This window comes from Candida albicans, chromosome 2 (assembly GCF_000182965.3).
Source record: "Candida albicans SC5314 chromosome 2, complete sequence".
Lineage (NCBI taxonomy): Eukaryota > Fungi > Ascomycota > Pichiomycetes > Serinales > Debaryomycetaceae > Candida > Candida albicans.
Window position 1 is genome coordinate 456333 of NC_032090.1, and position 13043 is coordinate 469375.

General features: G+C 32.9%; 10 protein-coding genes across 10 annotated transcripts; 4 read left to right on the forward strand and 6 right to left on the reverse strand. All coding sequences in view use genetic code 12, as the record gives it.

Annotated features, from left to right (window-relative positions):
* Positions 1-94: 94 nt before the first annotated feature.
* Positions 95-562, reverse strand: CAALFM_C202270CA (mitochondrial 37S ribosomal protein MRPS8; the record flags this gene model as incomplete). Its single annotated transcript, XM_717495.2, has 1 exon — positions 95-562. One exon carries the CDS (start codon positions 560-562, stop codon positions 95-97), a length of 468 nt encoding a protein of 155 aa, XP_722588.1.
* A 311-nt stretch (positions 563-873) lies between these two features.
* CAALFM_C202280WA (uncharacterized protein) lies at positions 874-1752 on the forward strand (the record flags this gene model as incomplete). The annotated part of the gene is made up of 1 exon (XM_717496.1): positions 874-1752. One exon carries the CDS (start codon positions 874-876, stop codon positions 1750-1752), a length of 879 nt encoding a protein of 292 aa, XP_722589.1.
* A 20-nt stretch (positions 1753-1772) lies between these two features.
* CAALFM_C202290CA (polynucleotide 3'-phosphatase) lies at positions 1773-2678 on the reverse strand (the record flags this gene model as incomplete). The annotated part of the gene is made up of 1 exon (XM_717497.2): positions 1773-2678. One exon carries the CDS (start codon positions 2676-2678, stop codon positions 1773-1775), a length of 906 nt encoding a protein of 301 aa, XP_722590.2.
* A 51-nt stretch (positions 2679-2729) lies between these two features.
* CAALFM_C202300WA (U4/U6-U5 snRNP complex subunit) lies at positions 2730-3458 on the forward strand (the record flags this gene model as incomplete). The annotated part of the gene is made up of 1 exon (XM_717498.2): positions 2730-3458. The coding sequence occupies one exon, from the start codon at positions 2730-2732 to the stop codon at positions 3456-3458; it is 729 nt and encodes a 242-aa protein (XP_722591.2).
* Positions 3459-3878: 420 nt separating this feature from the next.
* On the forward strand, positions 3879-4625 carry CAALFM_C202310WA (uncharacterized protein; the record flags this gene model as incomplete). Its single annotated transcript, XM_717499.2, has 1 exon — positions 3879-4625. One exon carries the CDS (start codon positions 3879-3881, stop codon positions 4623-4625), a length of 747 nt encoding a protein of 248 aa, XP_722592.2.
* A 305-nt stretch (positions 4626-4930) lies between these two features.
* CPR3 (peptidylprolyl isomerase) lies at positions 4931-5506 on the reverse strand (the record flags this gene model as incomplete). The annotated part of the gene is made up of 1 exon (XM_717502.1): positions 4931-5506. The coding sequence occupies one exon, from the start codon at positions 5504-5506 to the stop codon at positions 4931-4933; it is 576 nt and encodes a 191-aa protein (XP_722595.1).
* CAALFM_C202330WA (uncharacterized protein) lies at positions 5256-5759 on the forward strand (the record flags this gene model as incomplete). Its single annotated transcript, XM_717501.1, has 1 exon — positions 5256-5759. The coding sequence occupies one exon, from the start codon at positions 5256-5258 to the stop codon at positions 5757-5759; it is 504 nt and encodes a 167-aa protein (XP_722594.1).
* Positions 5760-6017: 258 nt separating this feature from the next.
* ENT3 (Ent3p) lies at positions 6018-7462 on the reverse strand (the record flags this gene model as incomplete). The annotated part of the gene is made up of 2 exons (XM_019475206.1): positions 6018-7300; positions 7387-7462. The coding sequence occupies 2 exons, from the start codon at positions 7460-7462 to the stop codon at positions 6018-6020; spliced, it is 1359 nt and encodes a 452-aa protein (XP_019330751.1).
* Positions 7463-8121: 659 nt separating this feature from the next.
* Positions 8122-11793, reverse strand: SAC3 (Sac3p; the record flags this gene model as incomplete). The annotated part of the gene is made up of 1 exon (XM_717505.2): positions 8122-11793. One exon carries the CDS (start codon positions 11791-11793, stop codon positions 8122-8124), a length of 3672 nt encoding a protein of 1223 aa, XP_722598.2.
* Positions 11794-12156: 363 nt separating this feature from the next.
* CAALFM_C202360CA (S-adenosylmethionine-dependent methyltransferase) lies at positions 12157-12999 on the reverse strand (the record flags this gene model as incomplete). Its single annotated transcript, XM_717506.2, has 1 exon — positions 12157-12999. One exon carries the CDS (start codon positions 12997-12999, stop codon positions 12157-12159), a length of 843 nt encoding a protein of 280 aa, XP_722599.2.
* Positions 13000-13043: the final 44 nt, after the last annotated feature.

A 13043-nucleotide genomic window follows, 5' to 3' on the forward strand; every position in this document is an offset into this window, starting at 1 on the left:
AGTTTCTTTGTACAATATATATACAAATATGTATATGGATTATGTATTCTTTCAATTCTATTTACAGTTGATAATACTTGATTAATTTGCTCATTCATCTTACTCTGAATAATGCTTGACCTGAAATACCCTTTTTAGCCGCTTCTTGAACTTCTAATATATCTTTGTCGTGTTTAATAAAAATACATTCAGCTGGCTGTAAAGCTGGAATGTTTCTAACTTTTAATCCCGATGCCAACGCTTTAATTTCTTCAGTTGTTAAATCAATTTTTTTACTTGGTTTGGAGATCAATTCCAATTGTCTTATCACTGATTGATTATTTCTATACTTCAAATCAATCCATAGTCTTCTTGAATTTATATTATCTGGAGTCACTTCTGTTGGCTTTAAATCTGGCCCCACTGTTGATCCTCTCTGTATAGAACTGATAAAACCTTGTTGATATAATGCCATGGCTACTTGCAAGTTACTTCTATTGTATGGAACTGAGGTTTTGCTCAAAGTAACATTCAAACAATTCTTCACATGAGCACAAAACTTGGATAACAGCACTAACGACATTATGAATATATATGTATATATCTTTGTTTATGGTTATAACCTAGTCAACTTCTTGGTGATTGAAATAAAATTTTTTTTTTCGTTCTTCTTCTTCTTTCTTCTCTCTCACTCTCTCTTTCTCACACATAGCTTTTTTCTTAGACTAACAAAAGTCTTCAAAGTATTAAAACTCTCACGACCAATTAGTAGAACTGAAAAAAAATTAAAGTGAGAACGGGAAAACCATAAACCTATGTTAGTTGTTTGTTTGTTTGTTTCTAATTACAAACATATTATACGTTTTCACCCAATAATAAACCCTTTCTACAATCATGTTTGCTAGATTAGTACCTAGATTGCAACCACAATTGTTGTCTAAACGAGTATTGACAGCAAGATATCCAATGTTGACTACAACACCAATTTATCATCAAACCCCGATGCAAATTATCAAAAGAAATTATGTTATTGTTCATAGAGAAAGAAAAAAAGAACCAGTAATAAGGTATCTTTTCTATATGCTTGTTGCATCATGGGTGGCAATCTACTTTGTTGCTAATCGTGTTGATAAGAAAAAGCCACCGCAACAAAGTTTCACTGAACGTGAATTTCAACTGTATGAAGAGGAAACAGGATTGAAGAGAAGAAATAAATTAATTAGTCATACCATGAATTCAAAATATAAATTTTACGTTATTCCATATGTTCATGATGAAGAAGAATTGAAAAAAGTGGCTAATTTGTTACAACACAAGGATGAAAACGCAACGGTGAAGATCATTGATCCCGCACAATTGATTGAGGAACAAAAGAAAGATGAAGGTATGAAGTATCATTACTTGCTTGAAGATTTAGATGAACAAGGTAGACCATATCCTCCAGGATTGATCACTGCAGTTATAAAGCAGGAGATTTATAAGATTTTGAATACTAGAGAAGGAACATTTGATACCAATTTTATAATTAAAAATTACCCTCAAACTACCAATGAAGCAATCAAATTTGAAAATGACATTTCTGATATTCAAAAGTGTTTGATTTTGCATTATGACATGTTGAATGAGTTGCCAAAAAACAAAACCGATGAAGAACAACGTGCCATCAAGAATGTTGATGGGTATTTTGACTCGGTGGGTAAATCGAAAACATTGGTAGAAAAATTCGATCCAATGGATAAGGAATTCGAAGAGATTATGTTAGAAGACATTTAACGTATTGATATGTATATATTTCATGTAAATAGTTCCTCTGGGGTTATAAATTTTAAATTTATGTTTTTAGAAAATAATGCATCACTATCCAGAAAATCCTTGCTTCGGCCTGCTGCATCTCCAACAAAGAAACTCTCTTTATAATTAATATCCAGTGTAATGCCGTACCTCTTGAGATCGACTAGAAATGTATCCCACATACCAGTTTCTGGTTTCCTCATTTTTGCATGCATCTGTTCATTGATAGTGTTGGTAGTGCTTTTACTATTCTTAGTAGAAGGCTTCTTAGGGGCTGCATATATCAGTATTCTATCCAAAATATCACGACCTTTTAATTCCTTAACGATGCTATTCAATTTTGTCGTGAAATTCAAGTAAGATTTACTTAATGGAATCGCTACCACTCCACCTTGATTAGAAAAGATGACAATTAGATAATTGTCTCTATATAGATCTTTCAACTTGTCTAGTACTTTATCATTCCACCACTTCCAATCGCTGGGACTTTTTGAAAACGTACCACCAGACTTTGTACTGATTAAAGTTCCATCTAGATCAAATGCTGCAACTTTGATCAGAGATTCTATCTCTACTGAAGTATGATTGAAAGAGATATTTCGAATCAAGAAAGTCCCTTCTATAGTCCAATTGTTCTCAAAAGTGGAATTGAAATTCGAATTGCTTAGTTTTTGTACTAGGAGTTCTTTCGACGTAATGGTGGAAACACTTTGGGATACACTCGGTTTCTTTATCTTGCTATCCTTAGAGACATTATTCCCAAACATGGAAAGTATATCCCGTTGTACATTTTTCTTTGGCATGGTTTGATTTAGGGATAGTACTGATAATTTTTTGATATCGCTTACTTGGGAAAGAAAAAACTGGGTCTTTTCTCCACGCACCTCTACCAAAGAGAAATTAGACATTGAATTATTTGGTTTTTTTTTTTTTGGAAATTAATAACGAACCAACATTAAATGTCAGGCGAATCAGATAAAATATCTACTGATCAGTATGGTAGAAGAAAATGGAATGTGGACTTATATGAGAAGGAGGCTAAAGATAGAAAGAATCAGTCAACTCAACCTACTTTAGCAACAACAACAACTAACCAAATTAATGATCATTCATCATCACTGGAATATATAGAACATAGAAACAAACTATTAAATGAGCTGATAAATGCAGTCAAACAATATAGTTTAATAAATCCACAAACTTCAACGTCGACAACCACGTTTGGCAAAAATAAAAGATTTGGGTTTTTCTGTCCAATATGTGACGTTTCCTTCAGAGACAACTTATTATTGATTGATCATTTAAATTCACCTCAACATGTAAGCAAAGCTAAACTGATGAATTTGGGTATTGATAATAATAGTGCTGAGCAAGAATTATTAGAGAATGGAATACGAAGAGCATCATTACAAGAAGTGGTACTGACAATGGAAAGGCTTATAGCGAAAAGCATAAATGAAAAAAGCAATTCTGAAGATGGGAGAACAGGACTAACGTTCAATCAACGTGTAGAAAAGAGAAGAGAATATGAAGATAGAAAGAGAAGTAAAAGGGCAGAGCGGAAACAAATTCAAAAGCAACGTAAGAAACAAAAAACGACAAGTGATGATGATAAAGAGAAAGAGACTAACATCAATATCAACAATCTAATGGGATTTAATAGTTTTGGGTCAACAAAGCTTAGCTAATGTGAAATATATGAAAAGAGTATTGTATAAATCAACTTGTAATAGTAGTAGTAGTAGTGGTAGTAGTGGTTGTTGTCTAGCATTTGCAGCGAGACGTCAATTAATAATTACTAAACTGTAAAATTCCCAATAATCAAAACTGCAAAAAAAAAAACAAGATAGTGTGTCTAACAAAAATTTTTTCTCTCTCTCTGTCTTTCTAATTCGCATTTTTTTTTATTTTTGCAAAGAAATTTTATTGAACCAATAAAATTGAATTGAAAACTAAACATCTGAAGAACAAATCTTTACAAGAGAGTATATTCAATAAATCAAATTTCACTCTTTACAAGAACACAATAATCTTGAGTTTTCTTTGGTGGGAGTTTATTTAATTTGTCAGAAATATATTTCTATATATCTATTTGTTATTTATTCATCATGAAGTTTACGTTCAAGTTTCCGATTTCAACATTGTTCAAATATAAACCTCAAAAATTCAATTTTGGATTAGAACAAGAAATTCGTCTGAAATTAAATTCTTTACCTTCTGTCACCAAGATTTATACCAATCCAGATGGATCACCAAGAGTGCCAACTGATGAAGAATTCAAAACTATTGCTGAATTACAAAACTTGTATTATAAAAGAAATTATTCAGAATGGAATTGGATATTACCAGGAATTCCAAAAGATCAATTACAATTATTCAAAGATAATTCTCAAGATTTAACTCATTTTGGATTTGTTTCCAAAGATTCAGGTAAAATCATTGATAAAATTCCTTATAAAGATGCTAGTACCGGTGAATTAAAATGGAAAATCATCAGAGAAACTTCAAAAGCCGAAGGATGGGAGATTCCATATTTTTACATTGTATTACCAGTGTTTGCTTATATATTCTATGTTAAATACACTCAACAGACTAAATTGAGAGAATTAGAAGGTCCAGATTGGGCAGAAAAGGAATTGAGATTGAGAGCCATGGAAGATTATTTCCATGGAGACACTGCTAAAGCCAAAGAGTTTTTGAGTAATGAAGGTAAATCTAAAAGAGAAATCCAAGATAGAGACGATTTGGTCGTTGCCAGAATTTTGGCTGGTGATTATGATAAATTGGCTGAATTGAAAAAGAAATTACCAAAAGATTTGATCAAGACAGAAGAAGATCCTGTTTTTAAATATTAAGATGGATGCAGATTCAAATGGTGGGGAGTGGGACTACGAAGAAGTGAAATTGTTAAAAAATATATATATATATCTATACAACGAACACCAATATAGCACTAATACGATGTAGAATAATAGTTCAATGTTTACAGAGTTTTCGGTTGTAAGTTATATTATTTGAACACATATTATAGTCACTTAAAAAATATATATTCATTTGCATTTTTCATATTTCATTACGTAGACAAATTAAAATATACAGATACATTTCACTCGAATATGTATTGCCTGTTATGTATTAACGATGCTTATTTTTATTTTTCTTATTTTTCAGCTTCACCACTTTCTTCAATGACGACACTAGCACTAGGAGTACCACTAGAAGTACCACAACTTTCAATCTTTTTAACAACATCAAACCCATCAACAACTTCACCAAAGACAACGTGTTTACCATCTAACCAAGGACATGGAACAGTAGTAATGAAGAATTGGGATCCATTAGTGTTTGGACCAGCATTGGCCATAGACAACAAACCTGGTCTATCGTGTTTCTTGATGAAGTTTTCATCATTGAACTTATCGTTATTATGAGTTGGAGAATAACCACCATACCCTTTACCAGTTTCAAAATCACCACCTTGAAGCATGAATTGTGGAATGATACGATGGAAAATAGATCCTTTGTATCCTACACCTTTTTCACCAGTACACAAAACACGGAAGTTTTCAGCAGTGATTGGAGTAACATCATCATATAATTCAAAAGTGATTGGTGGTTGTTTTTCACCATTGATAGAAGTGTTGAAAAAAACTTTAGTTCCCCAAGCTCTTGGTGTGGTGGAAAAAAATCTAGCAGATTTGAAGGTCAATGGTTTTGTTAAAGTAGTCTTAAACATGGTTTTTGATCGATTATGGATAATATGGTTGGAGAAGAAAGAATTGGAAAATTTGTTTGAAAAAAATAACTCTTTTTCTTTGCCCGCACTTACTCACTCACTCACTCACTCACTCCATCTTCCAATCAATCTGCTCCCCATCAAAATAAATCTCCGAACTTTTCTTGCTAGGGGTGAAAATTCTAGAACGTCCCCAAGGGGAAAAACATTGTTGATCGTTAGAGTTCATAGAAAACGAAGAAATGTTATCTAAGCATTACCAGATAGCTTTAATCTCTTTCCTCGAGTTTCTCTTTTAGCGAAACATAGATTAATATCAAAGTGTAGAGTAGAATTAAAACAAAATCAAGTGAAAACAAAAATACGATTTGATAAAATAAAATAAAACGCAAAATAATCAAAATCTATAGAGATCTTTCATCTAACACCATCCATCATCCACCATCCTAATCCTCTAAACCTGAAAATCAATTTATCAAATGACCTCTCCACTAGCCAATATTTTCTTCTTCTAGAAGCTTAATAAATCAATGTCACCACTATTAGTATTGTTTGTCCCATTTCCATTGGTAGCTGGTTTAGTTTTAGTATTATTACTGCTACTGTTGTTGTTACTGCTAAATCCACCAAAGAAATCATCATTAGCACTACTTGTAGGATTTGAAGCATTTACAGATGCTGCTGCTGCTGCTGGAGTTGTGGTAGAGGATGATGTACTCGTATTCCCTGTAGATGTCTTGGATTTTGTCTTGGCCGAGGAAAACAATGATGAAAAGGCATCATTATTGCTAGTTGTTTTTGCTGGACCAGTTGATTGAGATGCTTGATAGTTTACATTATAATTTGGACCAGAAACTGCTTGGTTTTGTTGTTGTGATGAGGGGTTGTACAAGTTATTCAAATTATTAGATAAATTGGCTGGCTTTTGAGGTTGAGATGGTGCTGCTTGAAAGTCATCAAAATCATCATCATCGTCATCATCATTTGCTCCTGTTCCTCTTGAAGCAGTTGCTGTGTTTGTACTTGTTTGTTGTCCATCTCCGTCAAACGAAAGCAAATCTCCTAATAAATCGTTTTGTGGTTCTTTTTTAGATGCTTTTGCATTGATTCTAGAAGAGCTGGTTGTAGGTTTTGATGTTGCTTGAGATGAAGAGGCTTGTACATCATATTCTTCAAAATTGTCATTACCAGTGGCACCATTGTTATAAGCCGAAGCTGGATCATCAAATCGTTCACCATATACACCACCATCTCCATAGACTCTATTGGCAAAATCTTCATCATCACCAGTAAAAGTTGATCCACCACTTCCAAATCCAGTTCCCATGGAAGATGCACCACCATAAGCAGCTGATGAAACACCACCAAATTTCTTTGCATTAGCTCTTGCCTTTTTACGTTCTGATCTGATCAAATTATCATCATTTAAAAATGCAATCAAATTCTTGGATTTGTTTCTGACATTTATTCCTTGATCTCTTCCCTTTGAATCAATATAATGGAAAGATTTCAACATTTGAATCAAAGAAATATTTGCTCTCACATCATCAATAATCCTTTCTGATCCATTTTTGATTAAATAATCCAATAATTGTAACGATTTATAAATTTGTCTCCATTCATTGGCAGCCTTTTCAGTAAATCTACGGAAAATAAAGGCAACAATTTCTTCACGTTCTCGATAATTATAAGTTCCACTGGCAATTTGTGCCATCAACGTACTTGGTGCTCCCCATGGTTCATTATTGGTGGCTTCACGTACTTTTGATTCCATTTCAGTCAAGTTCATAGCAACTATTTTAAAAAAAAACAAAAAGTAAACTGCTTGTTAGTAATTTAATACTATAAAAAAATCATTGAAAAAGTTTCAAACAACATACCATTTTGAGCCTTACGAACATAAGCTTTAACTTCGTAAAGATTCAAATTCTTAGCTGCATCCTTTAAAAGATCCATTGTGACAATGATGAATATATTAAATAGCTTTACTTAGTTAATGATTAAAAAATAGGTAAAACAAAAAAACAAATACCAAATAGGTTTGTTAATATATCACACAGTTGTTGAAATGGGAAAGGGTTAATAATAAAGAAGAGTAGGAAAGAATGTTATTTTCTAATATCCCGAATTAATTTTCTTTTTGCTTTTCCTTCTTTTTGGTTTGTAGAGAAAAGTGAGAAAAAAATTGATTGATTGAGTTTAACAATTTGTAAACATTTTGCTGTTCACAAATTTCAATATTTCGGATTCACAGGGGGAAAAAAAAAAGAATGCCCAATACAACTTATAATGTAATTGACAAATATAACATGTAAAATAGTTCCACTATGTTATTCATATTCCATTGAACAGTTATTATATGTTATCTTACAAAAGAACTACATAAACCCTGATTTTGGTGGTGTTTTTTTTTTTTTTTGAAACAATTTGACTACCTGTTCGGCCAATCAAACAGTAGCAATGAGAGAAAATCATGAACCTGTTGCAACAACTCTTCAATAACTTTTATACATCCAAAAAAAAAACTATATTCACTAATCTATTTAAAAATATAAATATATGCATGCATGGGTGTTGTATATACTCCAGTTTTTTGACTGTTACATATACTAGACCTACTTTTTATACTTTCTTCTGATTTCTGCAGTCAAATCTTGTAATTGACTTAAACTAGTATTGGCTCGATTATCATCAACCTTTTTGCGTTTAGGAGATGCTGATGGAGTACTTTCTTCTATAATCGATGAGTTATAATTCAGATTATCTATATTTAGAATCTTGTGGTTTCGAATACTATGATTTAATTTCTGTAGCTTGTGCTGTTGAGTTTGCAGCAGCTTCAATTTTGTTTCATTATATTCACGTTTTGAACCCGTTGAACTTAATTCACCATTAAACTCTAAACTGACTTTGTTGAATGCTTGCGACAAAATCGTATTGATATTCCCATTTTTAGTTGTCATGTCACACAATACCAAACTCTTCAAATTAGACACCGATGAATATTGTGTCAAATGTAATAAATCAGCAACTTCTGAGCTTGTTATACTCGACCCACTAACGTCCCAGAAACTAATAATGATCAGTACTTTATAGCGACTATATTTATCAATCAACGATATGATTTTTTTCAAGATTTTCCCATCAGCTTGCAATTTTTCTTGAATTGAAGTGACACTTGAAATGGTTAACCCACACTCAAATAATATGAAAGCTGTATTTGCAAAAAAACTTTCATTCAATTGTTCTTTGTTGGGCATACTAGTAATAAGCAAATTTATTTTGTCATTCAGGATAGAATTCTCAAGCACAGAGGATGTCATATTCGCCTTTAACCCCAATTTTGAGTTTAACCATTTGGCATACGAGGTTCTCCAATTTTCCACAATTAATAAAAACTTCAAATCTAAATTGTTTTGATAAATTTTCAATTTTAAATTCTCTGAGCAATTTTTTAAAAACTCTGACAAATTGATTGGAGACCATAGTTCATGAACTTCATGTTGCTTCTCACTGATAACAGATACATCAAAACTATCATGTCTTTTTCTCTTACTAAAGCTAGAGTTACTTTCAAAACTACTTATTGAAAGTCGTCTTTTGTTTTTCTTTAATTTTTCAAAAGTCACCGATTTCAATTCATACATTTTCATTTTCTTTTCACGCAACTTATTAACAGCTTTTTTGGAATTCCTAATAATAACCTTCATTTTTCTTTTTTTCAAATGGGAATCATAAAATTGAGCTGCTCGAGCTTCTAAAACACACTCATACATAACTTCTCTTAAAAAGGCATCGTATAGCTCAGACCCTAATGAATGAATAACCTTTTTTCTTTCCAATTCATTATGATATTTACTTAATAATTTGGAAAGAACCACCTGTAATTCTGATTTAATTGTGTCCTGTAATATCTGTTCAAATACTTGTTGGAGAGCCAATGGAAACATCTTTGATTGAGTCAATTTTACTTTTTCAGGGACAACTGATAGAGAAGTCCTAACGGGAGCAGGAATCGACACTTTGGTATCCGGTTGCTCTAACGGTTTCACTTTCTCTTTTTCTTTCTCCTTCTGTGGTTGGGTGAAACCGAACGATAAACTTGATGGGGCCGTTAATGGAACTTTATTTAAATTAGACTCTGTCGGCAGGGGAAAATTAGGAACCGGTTTATTAAAAGATTGAACTGGTTGCTGTGAGTTCTGAACATTCAGTTTCAAATTACTTTTGCTGGTGTTTTCATTTGACGGGAACAGAAACACGGGCTTTGCTGGCTCAGTGGCTGAACTAATAGAATTGACATTACTAGGTTTTATTGATCCGGGTGCTGAACTAATTTCCAGCTTGAAGTTGAAAATATTCTTATGAGGAGCGTTATTCGGTATTTGGAAAGATTGAGATTGGGCTTGAGGTTGTGGTTGTGGTTGAGGCTGCGGTTGCGGTTGCGATTGCAAACTAGTAGAATCAAAAGTATTGACCGTCTCGGGCTTCTTGAAACTGGAGAGATTAACAAAGCCAGATTGTTGGGGTTTGGAAGTTATTTCCACTGTGGGTGGTTGGGAATTAAATGCTACCCCGGTATTCGGACGTCCACTATTTACAAAATGTTTCCAATCTAATCCCTTGACCTTGTCATCCAATTGTGTTGAGTAAGGTGGAGAATACTTTGCTTTCTCATGGAATGAATTTAACTTATACGTGGTTTCCAATTTCTCTTTATTGAATAAATCAACCAATACTTCGCCATTAACGTTGATAATATCGATATCATAGTAACCGAGAAATTTTTGTAATTTCTGTACAGAATCAAATCCCAAAACTTGCTGCAATCGTTGAATTGCATAAGGTTTAGTCTTTGTGTGGAAACTTCTGGATATAGCTTTGAGTGCATAAAACCTTATCTCGTTAAAATGGGTCTCTAATAAACACGCCATTAAGAAAGGTGTTTCCTCGCTGTAAACAAGTCGGAAAAATTCAGTGTAGAGATTTAATGCACCAACTAGATTCGTTACTCCCCTTTCAACAACATTGTTTTGTGTAGTGATCTTTCTGAATCTTAATGCTAGCTGTACCAATTTGTCATTATATACTTCATCAGGCAACTTTTGAATTTGTCTTTCCAAGTCAGGATCCCTTACATGACTTAATAAGTGATAAGCCCTAAATTCAGCTTCATTCGGAGACTTGCCCCCATTATTCCTGACATCTTGATATATTTCCATTAATGTTTGCAACGCCTTATTGAATTGTTCCAATTCTTGTTGTTGGGAATACTCTACATCACTGCCTGCCATTATATGCAATGACAATAAATGTATTCTGACAATTCTTTCATTACAATCAACCGCCTCTGGACCAAAGTTATTCTGATACGTAAAATCCTGTCTTATAGACCGTGTTCTATCCCAAATAAATGAATGTGCTTCTGGAAGCTGTTGTAAAATATTGTCAACCAAATAGTTTAATGTTTGACTCAAAACATGTGGCGGTCTAACATCCGATGGTAATGGCGGTGGTTGACCAGCAGCTGGTCTTGAAAACGCTTTAACTGCACGCTCTCGTGAAATTTTGTTTGATATGGGATCTTTTTCCAATGCCTTCACATTATTTTCCAATTGTCTTCTCACTCTTTCAAATACTGGACACATATCAAGACAAGAACCAGAAAACGATATGGCTTCTGTTAAATCTTTAGCTACATTCTCAGCATCTACTAATCCCAACTCTTCCATCTTGGTTCTTTCTATTTCTCGAAGTTTTTGCATGTCTTCATACAATCCTTGATAATCTCTACCACCATTCTCTGCTTCCATCAAAGTCAATTTATTTTGATTTTCTTGATCCCAAGGATTTTGAACAAATTCAGGAGTATACAAAAGCTTTGGTTGAGTTAAAAAGTATTTCGGTATTGATCTTACTTCTGTTGGTCGTCTATGATTAAAACCTAGTCGCTCAGGCTGTTCGAATAAAGCTCCAGTTGCAACAATATCACTCTCTTTGAACACCTGTAGATTTGAAATTTGCTTAGATGTTGTAGATGTTGATTTCCCATTTTGGTAGGATTTGTTGGTTTGTTTCTGTGTTTTCTTTGTATTTGCATTCTTTTCAGGTGATCCTGTGTTGATATTGTTATTGTCATTATTGAAAACCGAAGCTGCTTTGAAATTGGTTTGGTTATTACCATTTAGTTGACTTTCTCCTAGAAAATTTCCAAAATTGGATTGATTGGCAAATATGTTACCCAGTGAAGCACCATTTGCAATTGTTGAACTTCCGAATGATGACATATGGATGAACAAAACAAAAAATGATGTATGTGTTGATGAAATGCAAAAAAAAAAAAGAAAATAAAGTATATTTGGATACTTCTTTTTTCAAAATTTGGGACGATTGATATAAATCAGACTTAATTATCTTGATTAACAAAATATAATCACTTGATATTGTATTTATTGTTTCTCCCCACGTCGTCGTTTCTGGGGTCTTTAAATAGACTTTCAAAGTATTAAGAGTTGATTTTTTTTTTCTAGCTTTCCTTTTTTTGTTTTGTCTATTGAAAAAAAAAGAGCATTTCGCCAACTTTAGAGATCCTTCAAGTTTCTGGAATGCACCTGATATAAATATATTAAAAGGAAATATTAATAACCTTATCAATTCTTTAAAATACAGTAAACTACATAACCATTCTTTAGATCATCACTCAAAAAATGATCAGGTACATTGTATAGCAATAGCTTCCCGCTTTGAACAACTTCGGTAACAAACACTTCAAATGTAATCAGATCTCGTAATTGAATTGCAACTAATGCAACAGTTTGCTGATTCCCAGCCATCAATGCGTTTAAAGATTGAACAAAATGAGGAATCAAGTATTCATTATAAATCGTATCACAAGCAATTATTATATCAGGATGTTCTTTCTGCATGTTTAAACTTTGTATATTAAATTTCCCCATCTCGATGTTTTCCCAATCAAATTCCACTACATCAATTAGTTTATGGGGGTTGCCACCACTAGTTTTGAAACTACTCTTGCTAGTAAAATTTGAAACATTATTTTCAATGTTTTGTCTTAACAACTTCAAAACATGTTTCTGGTCAGTTGCAATAAAGTGTTGAACTTTCGACAGTAAAACTGATGCACATATCCCAGCACTGCCAGATCCTAATTCTAAAATGGTAAACGTTTTCGATAATTCGAATGGACATTCAGGTGAAATTAACCAATCAATGAAAAAAATAGAAGATTGTCAACATATAAACCCTGTTGACGATGCATTGCTTTTTTGATTGGCTAGTTGTGTCAATGATTGAGTGATGTTCAAGTCAATTTTATTCTTTGGTAAAGTAACAGTAATTTCATTGGCTGTACGATCGACATACCCTAAATTGTTTTGTAACTGTCTCTCAGAATACAATTCAAATATGTGATCTTCAATGTTGTTATGTTGAATTGGTTCCAACTGTTCAGTGACAGCAGTCCACAGGCACATTAAACAGTCAAGGGCAGAGATTTCAGAAAAGAAAATCAAAACAG